The following is a 19846-nucleotide window of genomic DNA, read 5'->3' on the forward strand; positions in this document are numbered from 1 at the left end:
GTGAGAGGCCCGCGAAAAAAAAAAAAAAAAAAGGCTATATTTACTTAATTTTTTTTTTTTTTTTTTTTTTTTTTTGCGGTACGCGGGCCTCTCACTGTTGTGTCCTCTCCTGTTGCGGAGCACAGGCTCTGGACGCGCAGGCTCAGCAGCCATGGCTCACGGGCCCAGCCGCTCTGTAGCATGTGGGATCTTCCCAGACCGGGGCACGAACCCGTGTCCCCTGCATCGGCAGGTGGGCGCTCAACCACTGCGCCACCAGGGAAGCCCTTAATTTTTGTTTTTTTTATACTTTTCAATATATTTGTGTGTAAAATAATAGTATAATTTGAAAACAAGGCTCAGAGATCATGTTCTTCCTCAATAGGTAAAAGAATAAAACTATGTTTTATCTTTAAAAAAAGCTATATTTTATTGTGCCTTAATGACAAAAAGCAAATAATAGAAAAGTGTATTGTAATTGGCAGTATACACAGTTGCCACAAATCTCACACACATACACATACGCACACTTGCCAGCTCACCCTGCCGTAGCCACAAAAGCAGCAGAGTTTGAACTGCAAAATTATAATCAGGACTAGGGACATTTATATAGCACCTGAGAGACACCCATGTTCTTCTAAAGAATGAGCTTACTTGATCTTTAGCCTTTAGAGATAAATACTTACATCCAAGAAAATAAGGTTCATAGGCATTACTGAACCGCTTGGTGTCTAACTTCTAGTGAGTAGCAGGGACAGGCTAAGAGCCAGGTTTGCCATCTCCAGATCCCGGGGGCTTTCCACTCAGCCTCACTTCCCGCCAGCCCTGAGCCAGCAGAAAGTGGGCAGGCATGAGGGCAGGGATGACGACTGACTGTCACTGATTTGAAGAACTCCCATTCCAACATTATAAGCTGGTTTATACCAGTGGGGCATCAAGCGTTCATTACTCTCTATGTGCTTCTGAAATCTTGGAGGCTGCTTAAACTAAAGGAGCCACCACCAAAAAAAAAAGGACTGAGACATTCCAATATGCCCTATATACTCTAGAAGACAGCTTCAGCCCAGCTTTAAGAATACCTTCAGCCATTTTAGTAGTTACGACCAATATGTTTAGAATCTAGTTTCTTCTGCTTGAATTCATATGACTTGAGGTAAAAACTGGCAGTTTTCAACAGGGCCTCTTTCGGAAGCCTTTTCCTTCCATCTACCGTTCACGGGCCCAGAGCCCTCTCCTCCATCAAAAAACATTTCTAAGAAAGCCTCTGGTAGGTATTCTTGATGTGAATGTAAGCCCAAACATTACTTATCCCAAAGACATTTATTTTTAATGCTTTATCTCCAATTATGGAAAGGAAGCCTTCGTGGAGGACGGAGGGAATTCAGGCATTAAAGAATATACTGGGAAGTTGAGTTTTCAAGGTGAAGATCTCTCCTGCAATCTTACCATATACCTGGGACTGGGCAGCTCCCTCAAAGCTCCTGATGTTCATGTATGTTTAAAAAAAAAAACAAAAACCTAATGCAAAGGAGAATCCAGGTGACTCTTTTCCACTAAACATAAGACTGTGGAATCAAGTATGCATTTTCAATATATCTCTTTCTCTTTCAGAATCTTCCCATTTTGAAATTAGGAAAAAGTGAACTGAAAAAGCAGCATTATATAGTATACTACAGGAATTAACTTGGAGCCCCCATGAATGGGTTTCAAAGGTGTCTTGAAATAGTATGCAAAATATTATGGGCATGTGTGTGCAATGCCTTGTGAAGATGATTTATAGTTTTCAGCACATTCTCAAAGAAATTACTAATCTAAAAAAGGTTAACACAGACTTCAGAATTGGAAAGACCTAGTTTTTATTCCTAGCTCTACCACTTTCTAGCTGTGTGACCTTAGGCAAGTCAATTAACCTCTCTGTACCTCACATCCCTCACCAGAAGTCCAAGTATTATTGTAAGGATTAACTGAGAAAATACATACAAATCACTTTGAGGAAAGCAAAGCATAAATGCTAGGTAGCTGGTTAGTATTATTACTAGCAGAGAAAAGGATCAGAGGAAATTTAAGAGGAAGGAAGTTTTCTTATCCAGATGCAGAAGGAGGAGACTGAGGATCAAAGCCACAAATTTGGCAGAATTTACAGTTTGCTTAGGGTATACCTAGTTATCCTTGCAAAATGTTATGGCTGGAAGGAGCCCTATGGTTCCCTCATTTTATAAATGAAGAAGATGAGACCCAGAAAAGAGAGGTGTTGCCATATCATAAGATTAGAGACAGAACTTGGACACTGGATTTTGGCCCTACTCCAGGCAGCCAAGAACAAACAGAAGCTGCTACTGAGATACTGTCGTTATCCAACTACAAACAAAACCACTCAGCTTCACCTGATTTACAGATGTTTTTCCTCCCTTGCAAGAGGACCTTTGGTCCTGGGCATCATTAATCAAGATGTCAGTGCATTTCAATTCTAGTTCTTCCCCCTCTGCTCTCCTTGCTACAGAAAAAGCAGTGTGCATGGGTAGATTTCTGATGGATTTAAATATGTCATTGTACCTGTTTTAACCTTTGAAACCAAGATTCCCACTAGGAACTGTTAGAGAGAATATCACGAGCGAGCACATTTCCATACCAGCTTTCACTTGGACACAGAATGGGTGTAAAGGAACATTAAACTGCCAAGTACTCAAAGATGAAATTGGTTCATAATTCCACTTCCTTTCAAACATGAATACGTGTTACACTGGAGATTTAGAAGAAATGAACTGGTAAAGGACTTGAGTAGGACTTAACAAATTTAATTTGGCCCAAACTTTGGGTTTTATTAACCAGAATATCTTGTCTTTCAAGGGGATTTAATTAAGGTTACTCATCACCTCATTCTTATTAAGGAAAATGTCAAAGTGTGCTCTGAGTTAATTCCAACAAAATTATGCTTGTTTTTTGGCCAAGACCTAACCCCAAAACTACTGTGAACAATTATACTAATTTTGAAATGCTTATAAATACATTTTACTATTTCACTGAAATATCCTCGGGAAGTTATGTTTTCCCTGGCATGCTAATGCCACTCAGAGCAGTAGGGAAAGTTTAAAATGATAATATGAGGATTCAGTCAATCAGCTGACCAAAAATGTTTGCATTTTTATACAAAAAAGTGGGAGAACTTTCCCTTAAAAAGCTTTTTTTTTGTGGGGCGGTAGATTGGGAGTTTGGGATTGACATGTATACACTGCTATATTTAAAAGAGATAACCAACAAGGACCTACTGTAAAAAAAATTTTTTTAATAAAATAAAAAGGGGGGCAAAAGCTTTCAAACTTGCTTGAGAATATTAGAAAACAACATATGAAAAAGCAAATAATGCAAGATAGCAAACACTGGTGCTAAATCATGGATCAAGAGAGCAGGGAGGGCTGAGAGCATCCAGCAAGGCTTTACAGCTGAGAGAGGAGATGTGTGCTAGGCTTTGGGTCACTGGTTTTAAGTTAGTTGTGAATGAGAATAGTTATGAGTCTAGAATTTGTGCTGTAATGTCTAGCTGGTGTTGTGATATAAGGAAAACATACTCATCTTCTTAAATAGATTCAGTTTGGAATAAGATTTTTTTTTTTTACTATCTTTGACTAATAAATCTATAAAAATCAAAATAAAACAAACAACAGAACCTAAGTTTGATGATAAATAAAAATCACCACATTTGATTTATAAAATTAAAGCAGAGACCATAAAATTCTATTAAATAAATACATACTCTTTATTAAGCCTTGTGCTTTAAGCTTTAATACATTTCTTCTGGAAACCTGCAACACATTTATGGAATTGCATTTTAAAACATGTATTCAGCCCTTTGCGTACCTCCGCCAAAAGTCTGAAAGTTGCATGAATACTTCAGTCTTTTCTTTTCCTCCCCAGGGAGAAGCCAGGAACTCAGAGTTTTCTCCTGATTATGCCACAGAGCACCAAGGGGAGTACTAGCAAGATATTGCAGAGGATGGAAAATCCCTTCTAATGGCTAATGAAACTTGTCACAGCCGTGTGTCTGACAGAGGCTTGGTGCTCCGGCCGGGTGTCAGGCCTGAGCCTCTGAGGTGGGAGAGCCAAGTTCAGGACACTGGACCACCAGAGACCTCCCAGCCCCACGTAATATCAATCAGCAAGAGTTCTCCCAGAGACCTCCGCCTCAACGCTAAGACCCACCTCCACTCAACGACCAGCACTCCAGGGATAGACACCCCATACCAAACAACTAGCAAGACAGGAACACAACACCACCCATTAGAAGAGAGGCTGCCTAAAATCATAAAAGGTTCACAGACACCACAAAACACACCACCGGATGCAGTCCTGCCCACCAGAAACACAAGATCCAGCCTCATCAACCAGAACACAGGCACCAGTCCCCTCCACCAGGAAGCCTAAACAACCCAATGAACCAACCTTACCCACTGGGGACAGACACCAAAAACAACAGGAACTATGAACCTACAGCCGGCAAAAAGGAGACCCCAAACACAGTAAGTTAAGCAAAATGAGAAGACACAGAAATACACAGCAAATGAAGGAGTAAGGTAAAAACCCACCAGATCAAACAAATGAAGAGAAAATAGGCAGTCTACCTGAAAAATAATTCAGAGTAATGATAGTAAAGATGATCCAAAATCTTGGAAATAGAATAGAAAAAATACAAAAAACATTTAACAAGGACCTAGAAGAACTAAACAGCAAACAAACAAGGATGAACAACACAATAAATGAAATTAAAAATTCTCTAGAAGAAATCAATAGCAGATTAACTGAGGCAGAAGAATGGAGAAGTGACCTGGAAGATAAAACAGGGGAAATAACTATCGCAGAGCAGAATAAAGAAAAAAGAAGGAAGAGAATTGAGGACAATCACAGAGACCTCTGGGACAACATTAAATGCACCAACATTCAAATTATAGGGGTCCCAGAAGAAGAAGAGAAAAAGAAAGGGACTTGGAAAATATTTGAAGAGATTATAGTTGAAAACTTCCCTAATATGGCAAAGGAAATATTCAATCAAGCCCAGGAAGCACAGAGAGTACCATACAGGATAAATCCAAGGAGAAACACACCAAGACACATATCAATAAAAGTATCAAAAATTAAATACAAAGAAAAAATATTAAAAGCAGCAAGGGAAAAATAACATACAAGGGAATCCCCATGAGGTTAACAGCTGATATTTCAGCAGAAACTCTGAAAACCAGAAGGGAGTGGCAGGACATATTTAAAGTGATGAAATGGAAGAAACTACAACCAAGATTACTCTACCCAGCAAGGATCTCATTCAGATTTGATGGAGAATTTAAAACCTTTACAGACAAGCAAAAGCTAAGAGAATTCAGCACCACCAAACCAGCTTTACAAAAAATGCTAAAGGAACTTCTCTAGGCAGGAAGCACAAGAGACGGAAAAGACCTACAATAACAAACCCAAAACAATTAAGGAAATGGTAATGGGAACACACATATTGATAATTACCTTAAATGTAAATGGATTAAATGCTCCAAACAAAGACATAGACTGGCTGACTGGATACAAAAACAAGACCCATATATGTGCTCTCTAAAAGAGACCCACTTCAGACCTAGGGACACATGCAGACTGAAAGTGAGGGGATGGAAAAAGATATTCCATGTAAAAGGAAATCAAAAGAAAGCTGGAGTAGCAATTCTCATATCACACAAAATAGACTTTAAAATAAAGACTATTACAAGAGACAAAGAAAGACACTACATAACGATCAAGGGATCAATTCAAGAAGAAGATATAACAATTGTAAATATTTATGCACCCAACATAGGAGCACCTCAATACATAAGGCACATGCTAACATACACGGGGAAGTCAACAGTAACACAAGAATAGTAGGGGACTTTAACACCCACTTTCACCAATGGACAGATCAACCAAAATGAAAATAAATAAGGAAACACAAGTTTTAAATGATACATTAAACAAGATGGACTTAATTGAATTTACAGGACATTCCATCCAAAAACAACAGAATACACTTTCTTCTCAAGTGCTCATGGAAAATCCTCCAGGATACATCATATCCTGGGTCACAAATCAAGCCTTGGTAAATTTAAGAAAATTGAAATTGTATCGAGTATCTTTTCGACCACAATGCTATAGACTTGATATCAATTACAGGAAAAACACTGTAAAAAAAATACAAACACATGGAGGCTAAACAATACGCTACTTAATAACCAAGAGATCACTGAAGAAATCAAAAAGGAATTCGAAAAATACCTAGAAACAAATGACAATGAAAACATAACGGCCCGAAACCTATGGGATGCAGTAAAAGAAGTTCTAAGAGGGAAGTTTATAACAATACAGTCCTACTCAAGAAACAAGAAAAATCTCAAATAAACAACTTAACCTTACACCTAAAGCAATTACAGAAAGAAAAACAAAAAAAACCCAAAGTTAGCAGAAGGAAAGAAATCATAAAGATCAGATCAGAAATAAATGAAAAAGAAATGAAGGAAACGATAGCAAAGATCAATAAAACTAAAAGCTGGTTCTTTAAGAAGATAAACAAAATAGATAAACCATTAGCCAGACTCATCAAGAAAAAAAGGGAGAAGACTCGAATCAACAGAATTAGAAATGAAAAAGGAGAAGTAGCAACTGACACTGCAGAAATACAAGGATCATGAGAGATTACTACAAGCAACTATATGCCAATAAAATGGACAACTTGGAATGGACAAATTCTCAGAAAAGCACAACCTTCTGAGACTGAACCAGGAAGAAATAGAAAATATGAACAGACCAATCAGAAGCACTGAAATGAAACTGTGATTAAAAATCTTTCAACAAACTAAAGCCCAGGACCAGATGGCTTCACAGGCCAATTCTATCAAACATTTAGAGAAGAGCTAACACCTATCCTTCTCAAACTCTTCCAAAATATAGCAGAGGGAGGAACACTCCCTAACTCATTCTACAGGGCCACCATCACCCTGATACAAAAAGCAGACAAGGATGTAACAAAGAAAGAAAACTACAGGCCAATATCACTGATGAACATAGATGCAAAAATCCTCAACAAAATACTAGCAAACAGAATCCAACAGCACATTAAAAGGATCATACACCATAATCAAGTGGGATTTATCCCAAGAATGCAAGGATTCTTCAATATACACAAATCAATCAAAGTGATACACCATATTAACAAATTGAAGGATAAAAACCATACGATCATCTTAATAGATGCAGAAAAAGCTTTTGACAAAATTCAACACCCACTAATGATAAAAACTCTCCAGAAAGCAGGCATAGAGGGAACTTACCTCAACATAATAAAGGCCATATATGACAAACCCACAGCCAACATCATTCTCAATGGTGAAAAACTGGAACTATTTCCACTAAGATCAGGAAAAAGACAAAGTTGCCCACTGTCACCAATATTATTCAACATAGTTTTGGAATTTTTAGCCACAGCAATCAGGAAAAGGAAAAGAAATAAAAGGAATCCAAATCAGAAAAGAAGAAGTAAAACTGTCACTATTTACAGATAACTTGATACTATACATAGAGAATCCTAAAGATGCTACCAGAAAACTACTAGAGGTAATTAATGAATTTAGTAAAGTAGCAGGATACAACATTAATGCACAGAAATCTCTTGCATTCCTATACACTAATGATGAAAAATTTGAAAGAGAAATTAAGGAAACACTGCCATTTACCACTGCAACAAAAAGAATAAAATACCTAGGAATAAATCCACCTAAGGAGACAAAAGACCTGTATGTAGAAAACTATAAGACACTGATAAAAGAAATAAAAGACGATACAAACAGATGGATAGATATACCATGTTCTTGGATTGGAAGAATCAACGTTGTGAAAATGACTCTACTACCCAAAGCAATCTATAGATTCAATGCAATCCCTACCAAACTGCCGATGGCATTTTTCACAGAACTAGAACAAAAAATTTCACAATTTGTATAGAAATACAAAAGACCCCAAACAGCCAAAGCAATCTTGAGAAAGAAAGATGGAGCTGGAAGAATCAGGCTCCCTGACTTCAGACTATACTACAAAGCCACGGTAATCAAGACAGTATGGTACTGGCACGAAACCAGAAATATAAATCAATGGAACAGGATAGAAAGCCCAGAGATAAACCCATGCACATATGGTCACCTTATCTTTGATAAAGGAGGCAAGAATATACAATGGAAAAAAGACAGCCTCTTCAATAAGTGGTGTGGGAAAACTGGACAGCTACATGTAAAAGAATGAATTTAGAACACTCCCTAACACCATGCACAAAAATAAACTCAAAATGGATTAAAGACCTAAATATAAGGCCAGACAGTATAAAACTCTTAGAGGAAAACATAGGTAGAAGACTCTTTGACACAAATCACAGCAAGATCCTCTTTGACCCACCTCCTAGATAAATAGAAATAAAGACAAAAATAAACAAATGGGACCTAATGAAATTTAAAAGCTTTTGCACAGCAAAGAAAACCATAAACAAGACGAAAAGACAATCCTCAGAATGGGAGAAAATATTTGCAAACGAAGCAACTGACAAAGGATTAATCTCCAAAGTATACAAGCAGCTAATGCAGCTCAATATCAAAAAAACATACAACCCAATCCAAAAATGGGCAGAAGGCCTAAATAGACATTTTTCCAAAGAAGATATACAGATTGCCATCAAACACATGAAAGGATGCTCAACATCACTAATTAGAGAAATGCAAATCAACACTACAATGAGGTATCACCTCACACCAGTCAGAATGGCCATCATCAAAATATCTACAAACAACAAATGCTGGAGAGGTTGTGGAGAAAAGGGAACCCTCTTGCACTGTTGGTGGGAATGTAAATTGATACAGCCACTATGGAGAACAGTATGGAGGTTCCTTAAAAAACTACAAATAGAATTAGCATATGACACAGCAACCCACTACTGGGCATATATCCTGAGAAAACCATAATTCAAAAAGAGTTATGTACCACAATGTTCACTGCAGCCCTATTTACAGTAGCCAGGATATGGAAGCAATCTAAGTGTCCATCGACAGATGAATGGATAAAGAAGATGTGGCACATATATACAATAGAATATTACTCTGTCATAAAAAGAAAAGAAATTGAGTTATTTGTAGTGAGGTGGATGGACCTAGAGTCTGTCATACAGAATGAAGCAAGTCAGAAAGAGAAAAACAAATACCGTACGCTAACACATATATATGGAATCTAAAAAAAAAAACAAATGGTCTGAAGAACCTAGGGGCAGGACAGGAATAAAGACGCAGACGTAGAGAAGGGACTTGAGGACAGAGGGAGGGGGAAAGGTAAGCTGGGACGAAGTGAAAGAGTGGCATGGACATATATACCCTACCAAATGTAAAATAGATCGCTAGTGGGAAGCAGCCACATAGCACAGGGAGATCAGCTCGGTACTTTGTGAACACCTAGAGGGGTGGGATAGGGAGTGTGGGAGGGAGACGTAAGAGGGAGGGGGATATATGTATACATATAGCTGATTCACTTTGTTATGCAGCAGAAACTAACACAACAATGTAAAGCAATTATACTCCAATAAAGATGTTAAAAAAAAAAGATGTATTGAATTTTAGGGTAACCGCATGAAACAGTTATGAAATATTTATTCTTATTTATGGTCTTGTGGCAGACATAGAAATATGCATGCCCTCAGATTTCCAGCATAAGTGTGAACTAACTTTCCCTGAGGAAGATCTGCTAATTATTCACAAGTCTAAGTTTATCGGGTTGTATTCTATCAACAAAATAATCAGAGGAAATGTATTTTATGCTGATTATTTTCTTCTGTCCTGATTTCAAAGTCACACAAATGTATCATCAGAGATACATAGTTATGGAACAGAATAAAACAGGATTCCTCATAACAACTAAAGTCGTAATAACTCAAATTGGATGCTGTGTCTAAAAGCATCTAATTCTCTAATCAAAATGCTGTTTTCTTCAGACTTTTCTCATTGAACTCATTTTCAAATTCTTTAACAATATTATTACTTTTCTCTATACCCTGTGTTCATGGTTTCCTTCAAATTGTGATGTCTATGATAATCCTCATTTTCCATGCTATTATTGCTATTTAAAAACTACAGCTGGACAATCTAGTAGACTAGTTGGGCCACCTTGAAAATTAATGCTCCCATCCTGAGCTCTAAATACATTAGCACATGTGGCTAAGGTTCATGCGTACCCAAAGATCTTCCATAATATGTGTCATAAACTACCGAAGTTATTTTTTCCATGTCACCCTTCCCAAGTCTTAACCAAGAGTATTCACACGTAAATATTTTTAAACATGTGCCTGATCTGAGATTTTTAGATCACCTCCCAAAATCATAATGAAAATATATTAATCATTCAACAATCAAAAGTATTTATTTAGCACTTGGAGTGTGTGTGGGGGGAGGGGGAGGGGTGGAGAGATTATTACTCAATAATTAAGATCGATTTTTTTCACATAATTGTGTCTCTTACATATCTAAAATTAGCCTTCCAAACATTAAACATTCTTTTTATTTCATCCATTTTTATTGGTCCATGATACCAAATATTCTTACACAGCCTAGACATTAATAATAGGAAAAACTTTTCCACTGTTAATCACCGTACTGACCCATACTCCCAGGACACTTAACAACTAGTATTCAGATTCCCTGAGAAGATACACACTGAGGAAGACACATCAGCCAAAAAAGAGTTTCCAGCCACAAATCTGGGCTTTGGGAAAATAAAAAAATTTAACATCCTCATACCCAGCAACAGAGAAATCGGCTTCATTTTCCAGTTTTCTGGGATTTGGAATATACTGTGGGGGGTTGTCATGTGATCCCATATAAATACAAAATAATCACATTGCAAAAACTGGACCAAGTTACACTTACTTGCATAGTATGTTCCAAAATTAAAATACATATCAAAGATATTGAGGAAAGTTGAGAGCGGTCTAAAGCAGTAACTATCAAAATGTTCTGGCTTGACTCAGAAGAGAAAGACAAATTTTACATCATGACGAATCATATATATATATATATATATATATATATATATATATATATATATGTATATGTATATAACTAAAACCAAGTTTCACAAGATAGTATTTATCCTTACTTCATGTAATTCTATTTCACTGTTTTAGCTCTTTAGTTCATCAAATTGATTTCACAACAACTAACCACTAACCACTGAGAGCTACTTCTTGAAAAACAGCCATCTAAAGAGCAAAGAGGACAATATTTACTCTTTCCCAGAAACAATGCTATTTGATCTTCAACTGGTACTTATTTAACCTAAGATACGTTACAAATTGAAAACTACTCAAAGACGTTATAAATTGAACGTTTCAGGCTTTAACACACAGTTTATTAACATTAAGATCAGATCCTCCAAGCCCCAAACTGTTGAGGTCAGAAGTTTAGTTCTACTCAGAGTCCCCATTATCAAGAATTTCTGAAACTCCTAGGGTGAGTTTTGGATGTACCCAAGGATCAACCCCAGCTCTCGCTCACTGTCACAGCCAGCCAGACCCTGGACTCTACAGTTGCCACTTTGGTACCTCCTCTGCCACTGCAGGCAGAGCTTGTTATGCTCCAGCAGTGGGAGACAGAGAATTCTTTCCCTCCTACACCTATGGAACAAGGGAGAAGTCCAGGTGGAGAGTCAGCTGAGACAGGTCCCCCACGTTACACCCACAGCCCTTTGCCTTCACTGGGTACCCACACTGCCCAGGTGGCTGCTCAGGATGGGTTCCAGAACCGGGAACACACTTTACCACACACCATTACTCCCCTCCCCTCTGCTCTGAGGCAGTCTCCTTGCCCCAGGATGAAGGTGAACCCTCTTTCAAGAGCTCCATCATCCCAGGACTTGCATAGTCCTCAGTCCTTCAGGCACATCTGATGTGACAACCCCAACTGTGGAGAGGATTCAAGCCTTTTCCCCAGGAAGCTCTTCAGACCCCATGTGAGTCACTGGGTATCTGGATTTAACTCCAGATGTTAGGCACATCTCAGTCTGGGTACAGCCCAGTCAGAACGTCTTGTAAACAGAGTCTCCGTTCAACGTTCTATCTTTGAGAATCAGGCGCAAATCGAAGATACAGACACAAATTTCACCTGGAGAGTGGAATTTACCTCAAGGGGGTTATTTGGGGAGCTGATTCCAGCAAAGTCACTTCAAGACTTCTATTTGGCATCCAGCCACATCTTTTAGTCTAAGCCTTGCCTCTTTCCTGCTATCATGTTTCCAGGAATACAAATAATATTCTCTCTAAGAAGACTGTTAATCAGGAAGCATGGGTATCTAATTTGCCTATTTAGCACCCAAATACATTCATCCAGACCAGAAGTTGCAGTTAAAGTCAAACTCTTTTAGGTTCTTGGTCTGGTTTTCCTGCACAGCACAGCCTCTGAATCCAAAGGACAAGGGGGAGGAGAAGGAAAGTTTCTAAAAATGGTTCAGCTGGCTTCTCATACTTACTCCTAAAGAATATCTGGAAGATAAGAAGCAAAATATGTGGATTACATTTTCTATTTAAAAAATAATGGAAAAAACTACATAGTGTAATATATCGCATTGTTTCCATATTTTAATCTTAAACTGAGATGTTTTTATTTATTCACTTTCTAGAACAATCACCAACCCCCACCCCAATTTTGGGAACTTTATAATAGTGGTTTGTAGTTCACCCTGGGGGTTACAATAAAACTTCCCCTAAGAACTTGGAAATAAGGTTGGTAAGAATAGTCTCTGATAAACAAACTTTAAGATCAACACAATGACCAGAAATTAAGCAAAGTAACCTTTAAAGAAAAAGAGCAGTTCCAGGCCCTCTAGGTCATGGACCAAAATCCTTGCCAAAGAAGGAGTCAAACAGAAAGTGGGGTGGGAGGAAGACCAGCACAGCTACCTAGGCAGAATAGACTCCCCCAGGCAGACTCCCCAGACAAGACGTCCAAGATTCTGAATCACACGCAGACTCTCCCTGACGGGAGAGTAATATCCCAAATGCACTTGGGCCTGATTCATCCGACACCATTGTCCTAATTCAATCCTCACCACGAAGGCTTCCTCCTGTGAATTCCAGTGCAAGCCTGCCTATGGGGAGAGAAGGCACTGACCATACAGATTTGGACTCATTTATCCAACCACAGATATGAACTGGTTTCCACCAAATGCCCAGCCCTTGCCCTAGGCAACAGGGATACAGTGGAGAATCAGACATTTGAGGTCCTTGGAGCTAATACAAATAAATAAATAAGGAAATTAAAGCTAGTGATAAGAACTATTACAGTAAAGGAAACTATAAACAAGACAAAAAGACGACCCTCAGAATGGGAGAAAATATTTGCAAATGAAGCAACTGACAAAGGATTAATCTCAAAAATACATAAACAGCTCATGCAGCTGAATATTAAGAAAACAAACAACCCAATTCAAAAATGGGCAGAAGACCTAAATAGACATTTCTCCAAAGAAGACATACAGATGGCCAAGAGGCACATGAAAAGCTGCTCAACATCACTAATTATTAGAGAAATGCAAATCAAAACTACAATGAGGTATCACCTCACACCAGTTAGAATGGGCATCATCAGAAAATCTACAAACAACAAATGCTGGAGAGGGTGTGGAGAAAAGGGAACCCGCTTGCACTGTTGGTGGGATTGCAAATTGATACAGCCACTATGGAGAACAGTATGGAGGTTCCTTAAAGAACTAAAAATAGTATTAGCATATGACCCAGCAATCCCACTACTGGGCATATACCCAGAGAAAACCATAATTCAAAAAGACACATGCACCCCAATGTTCACTGAAGCACTATTTACAATAGCCAGGTCATGGAAGCAACTTAAATGCCCACCGACAGACGAATGGATAAAGAAGTTGTGGTACATATATACAATGGAATATTACTCAGCCACAGAAAGGAACGAAACTGGGTCATTTGTAGAGACATGGACCTAGAGACTGTCATACAGAGTGAAGTAAGTCAGAAAGAGAAAAACAAATATCAAATATTAACGAATGTATGTGGAATCCAGAAAAATGGTACAGATGAACCAGTTTGCAAGGCAGAAACAAAGACACAGATGTAGAGAACAAACGTATGGACACCAAGGGGTGAACACGGGGGATGGGGGGGAGAACTGGGAGATTGGGGTTGACATATATACACTAATATGTATAAAATAGATAATAAATAAGAACCTGCTGTATAAAAAATAAATAAAAATTTAAAAAAATCTATCAAGGCATAAAATATTTCCGTCGCCTCCCCCAAATTCTTTTATGTTGCTTTTCCTTGCTCTCATCACACTGTTCTGGTTCTTTTTAACCTCAGATTAGTTTTCCCTGTTCTAGAACCTGATATAAATGGAATGATACAGGATGTATGTACTCTTTTGCATACTTTTTGTTTTGAGTTTCAACCATGCTGTTGCAGATATCTGCAGTTCGTGCTGTTTTATTACTAAATAGCAATCCATTTGTACAAATATAACACAACTTTCTTATTTATTTTCCTCTTGAAGGATACCTGAGCTTCTGACAGTTTTTTGCTATTATTTATAAAGCTGATATGAAAATTCTTAAACAAGTCTCTATGAACATATGCTTCCTTTTTCTTGGGTAAATACCTAGGAATGGAATTTCTGAGCTTATGGAATATATATGTTTAACTTTTGAGTAACTGACAGACCTTTTTTCAAACATGGTAATAGCATTGAAGAATTTTTGCCATTAACTGAGCTGAATAATGGACTAGATGATGGCTGGGGGAGGAGATGGGTGTTTTAAGAACAGGGGTTAGGAATAGCTTCTTGGAGAAAGTGACATTAAATATAAAACCAGAGGGGGGAGCCCACCCTGAGCATTTTCCAAAAGCATTTCTCAACTAATTTTTTTTAAGTTATACATCAACAGGATGGCAGAGAAAACTGTGATGACAAGATTTAGAACAAGCAATGTGAAAGGGAGTCTGAGGCGTGTAGACGAGTTAGGTAAGGGTAGCTCCTTTTATGTGCTTGCCTCTCACGGAGCAGAGCACAGGCCCCTCCTTGCTCCCAACCCCTGCTCAACCTTCTCCCAGGTTTGTGCCTCCAGATATTAGAACTTGGCTGCGCCGCTGGCCGACTGCTTGATGAGGATCCAGAATCTGCGAGGCAAAGCTAGAGCTAGGCAGAGGCAACAGGAAAAGCCGTGAGGCAAGAACTAGACTAACATTTCTTTTGAACTTTCAATCCGCTTGGAGCTTTAGAAACAAGGGGAAAGTAACAGGAGACACGGCAAGAGAAGCAGGCAGGGGCAGAACCACAGGAAGAGGTTTGGGTTTTATTGTAAGCCAACAGGAAGCAAGGGAGTTACATGACTGGATTTACATTTTTAAAAGACCCCACTGGCTGCTGTGTAGAGAATAAACTGCAGGGTAGTAGAAGAGGCTCTAAAAGTAGCCCAGGCAAGCAGTGATGTGGCTTGACTAGGGTGGCAGCAGTAGCATAGGGGAGAAGTGAATGGATTTAGGGCATATTTTGGAGCTGGATCCCCAGGACTTGTTAATAGACATATATGTGGGGCATGGAATCACACTTTGGCTTGGCAAAAAAGTGGTGCCTTTTACTGAAATTGGGAAGATGGGGTCGGGGAGGCATTCAGGGCTTTTCAATGGGCATATCAGTTTGAGATGCTCACTAGAGATACAAGATGTCTCTTAGGCAGTTGGGGCTCCTGGGAGAACACTGGGATGGATATATAAATTTAGAAATTATGTGCGCCTAGATGGTCCTTAAAGCCATGGCATTCCCATCCCTGTGATGGTTATTTTTCATAGTAAATTAATAAACTGAATAATTCACCAAGGCATGCGGCCAAGCGGGGATGCCCCATAGGAGATAGCTGGCCTTTCCCTGGCTGGGCCTGCCCCTCTGCTTTGCCATTCACCTAACTTAAGAGCTGCTTCTACAAGGTTGTTTTGTTGTTGTTTTGATTCCACACATAAAATTCTGTGACCCAGTTCCCCTTTATTCTTGTGGATCAGTGTGGAAATCTGAAGAACTGACATGTATTTAAAATCTTTTTTTTTAATGTATCAAAGTGCTTATTTGGTTAAATTAAAAAATGTTACGCAAATAAAGGGAAAACTTAAATAAGCAGATTAGGAGACCAAAATTAAACCCTTGTGTTAACAAGGCCATAGCTCACTGACCAAAGCTTGTTGACTTTGGCCTCAAAGTGGAAGGGCTCTATTATTATAGAATATTCTAGAACATTCAGAGAACGTTGGTTAAGTCACTTGATGAAATAAGCATCAAAAAAGGAATGATAGAAATCCTAGAATTAAATTAACATAAGACAATTTCACTTCATCCCTTTAGCTGCTATTGATGAACTACTATGTGACTACTGTGCTGACTTCCTGCCCTCCTGGGGCTCCTTTCTCAGCAGGGGAGACAGACCACACTGTGGGACAGAGCTGAACGGAGGCAGTGAGATGCCTTTTGAGTGAGGTGAGAAGGTGACAGGCAGTTCCAATGAGAAAAAGAAGCAAATTGCCCCACAGGGGATTTCTCAACACTAAACATAATACCGGTTGACTGTACAAAAACTTTTACATTCCTATTTGGAATTAAAATTTAAGTTTTCACTTAAGTACTATATTGATGTAATTAAATGAAGTTAGTTGACACACTGTTTTCAGGTGCCCTTAGCATTTTTAGTGGAATCTTCTAAAGATATTTCCATTCCCCCCATTCTCCTTTATCGTTTACCACCTTTTCTGTGTAGATCTGAAAGATTTTAGAGAGCAACAGTCATCTTTCCTTGCAAACCCAATCCTGTATTTCTTTTAGGGAGCCACATAAGTAAGTGCAACATTAGAGGGAATGGAGGAGGGGGTGGGGTGCTGCGGAGCCCCCTGACTCCCATCTCACTGCAACCCGGAGGAGCTGGGAGCTGCTCCTCTGATTAAAGGGACTGTGCTGCAGGAACTGAGAGACACCACTCCCTGCTGCCACGGTGGGGAAACCAGTCGGGCTGGCATTCCGTTAAAGCTCCGTCCGTTAAAGCGGGCTCCTAGCCACCTCTGATACCTTTCATGCTTGCTCCTTCCCAAGAACCCGAAGAAAGAAGGCCACCCAGGCCTGCTCAACCTGGGAGAAGCCCAGCCACCTTGGCATTCTGGCCCTTTTGTTTTTTCTCTCTCTCTTCAACCCCCTCCTTCCCTTTCTTGGACACTCTCTTTCATGGGGCGGCTGGGCCCAGGATCTGCTGAACCAGCCTGAGAAGGCTAAGCCAGCTCTGCTCTAGGCTTTGGGGCACATAACGCTCTCTTAATTGTCCTTTCCTCTCACGCTGATGGCTGCATCTTATGTCATTTAGGTATTAAGATGCAAGAATCTGTTTGGTCTTTGGTTTCAGATCATTTAAAATGAACCAGCTGAGGTAGAGGAATTCTCCTTAGTACCTCATCTAACTGACTAGAAATTAACATTGGGGTTTGGGGCCAATGTCCTAATTGGTTATAAATCTTCCCTGCTTTGCCCACCATTGACCTGAGCATGTATTTCCCTCGGGGAACCGGAAGAGAGGAGTGGCTATGGCAGGGCAAGATTCACGGTACTTTGGGGTTCCTAGGCCAAAATCTCTATTAATAGCACTCTTTACTAGCATCTCCGTCTCATTATTATCAACGGTCAGGCTTTTTAACGGATCTCTAAAAGTCACACACATTTTTTTAATGTCTAAACTTTAGATGAGCTGTTATAAAAGCACCTTTGTTCTGCATGATGTATTGTACCTTTTAGAATGTACTCATTCTAAAAGGAGAACACCGCCCTTCTCCATCATGCGAGAACCCACTGTTTGCCACAAAGGCAGCATCAACTTCAACAGAAGTTAGTAATCACATACATATACAATCACTGCTCAGTTTGATTTTTTACCTATGAGAGTCTTTGTTAAACCTTTTGTAATATTTTTATTCTTTACTACTGATTTCTATGACATTGAGCAAAAATGCCACCCCCCCATTTTTCCTCGCTTCTCTGCATTATCCCCTGAGGTCAGTTTTATTCTAGATGTTTAGCCCACAAAGTAAAACGAGGAAAGAATTCCACCCATGTTTATCTACAAAAATAATGGTTTCAAACCTGTTATTCTGTTTTTCTTCTTGGATGCTTTCTCCTTGAGAATTACAGAACTCAGGCTCTAGGCACTACAGCCACCTTCAGACTTCTGTCTGGAATGGACCTGAGCCCAGAGACCTTCCTTACCTTTAGTTGAACTAGATGCACATCCACATGCTTGCTGTCCGAGTCCTGCTGGACTGAATAGGTTAGGTCTCGGACCCTCTCTGAGGTCATCCGGAGCCAGGTCTCAATTTCAGGTAAGTGGAGGACAATCTTCCAGTCGGCCCCTGTATGCAGTGGGGGTGGCTTTTCGTACTGCTGGTCAGAATCCATGTCTTTCATTGCCTCTTCTCCCTCACCCTGCTCCACAGTGGGTGTCAAGTTGATGGCCATGGGTGAAGCATCAGTAGCCATGGGATCCAGGTCCTGTGACCTCAGAGGGGAAAGTGTCACGCTCATGGTTAACATGGAGAAGTCTAAGCCTTACTTCTTTCCAAAACAGCTGAAAGGCAAAAGGAAAAAAGAGAGCAAAAGTCAGACAAGATTCCCAAATAAAGGAATGGTACTTCACAGAAGAAGCAAGATTTCTAAATTAAGCCAAGTTTCTAAATTAAGAAACCATAGCTCATAACAAAAACAGAAAGAGGTGTTTTGAGTTTCTACCAACTAGACCCAAGACCCAGCATTTATCCAGCGATTTCTAAGCTATTGGAAGCATCCTTCCTATACTGGTTCAATAGGAACACAAAACGGTGTGGTACTGCCTATCCCAACATCCATTCTCACCTCATTCCTTAATAACAAATTCCTGATTTTCAGTTGTGCATGTTCCTGCCAAGAATTTAAAACTACATTCCCTATCTCCATCGGAGCTCACTGTGGTCATGTGGCTAAGTTCTGACCAATGAAGTGTATGGTTTCTTTTTAAGATAAAGTTGATTAGTTTACTAATGATCTAGCTATGTAATTTATCTTTCTTCTGTAACCAGTCTGATATAAAATAACAACTTTTAGGATCTTGTACTTTGAACACTTTAAATAGACATTATTTTTAGTTTCAAGAGAAAGTTCTTCAAGGCAATGGGTTTCTTTTCCTTTTCTAAGTCTTTTTCTAGTTCTATACATTCAAGTTAGTTTATAACCCCATTCCTCCAAAGATGAAAGGCGGCTGATCAAAATATTAAATGAAATTAAATGTGATTGTCAGAAAGTAGCTATATTTCTTTATATTCTTAAGATTAACTTAATAACAAAAACAAAATTATTTTACCTACAAACGTGGAAGGGAAAAGTCAAGAATGCTCCCAGTTTGACTAGGAATATGTAACCTTCCACACAGGAATGAGCACAGGGAATAAAAAGACTTGTTGAATTGACAAAAGCCTTAAGAATAAGTTATTCTCATGATATATTATTTCAGAAGCCTTCTAATGCTGTAGCATACTGCCTCTCCCCCAATTTCCTGAGCATTTTATTTTTAAATTAAATGATAAGGGGGTTTACAGATGAATTTTTGAAAACAAAGTTATTTGCAAAGAGCAAAATATTATGTCATAAGGTAAGTTTATCACTTTGGTACCTGCCTTAGAGAATGGTTTTAGGCTTCAACAGCTTTCTACACCTGATTGCAAGAGGGGGAAATCCACGCCCCACATTTTTAACCACCC

General features: G+C 39.1%; 1 protein-coding gene across 1 annotated transcript in view; it reads right to left on the reverse strand.

Annotated features, from left to right (window-relative positions):
* AKAP6 (A-kinase anchoring protein 6) overlaps positions 1–19846 on the reverse strand; it is a 578687-nt gene that overhangs the window by 352723 nt on the left and 206118 nt on the right. Inside the window, exon 7 of the mRNA XM_033851195.2 lies at positions 18324–18681. Within this exon, the coding sequence (XP_033707086.1) occupies positions 18324–18647 (324 nt within the window). The 5' untranslated portion in view covers positions 18648–18681. The remainder of the gene's footprint in view (positions 1–18323; positions 18682–19846) is intronic.

The sequence above is a fragment of the Tursiops truncatus genome, chromosome 2 (assembly GCF_011762595.2).
Source record: "Tursiops truncatus isolate mTurTru1 chromosome 2, mTurTru1.mat.Y, whole genome shotgun sequence".
NCBI lineage: Eukaryota > Metazoa > Chordata > Mammalia > Artiodactyla > Delphinidae > Tursiops > Tursiops truncatus.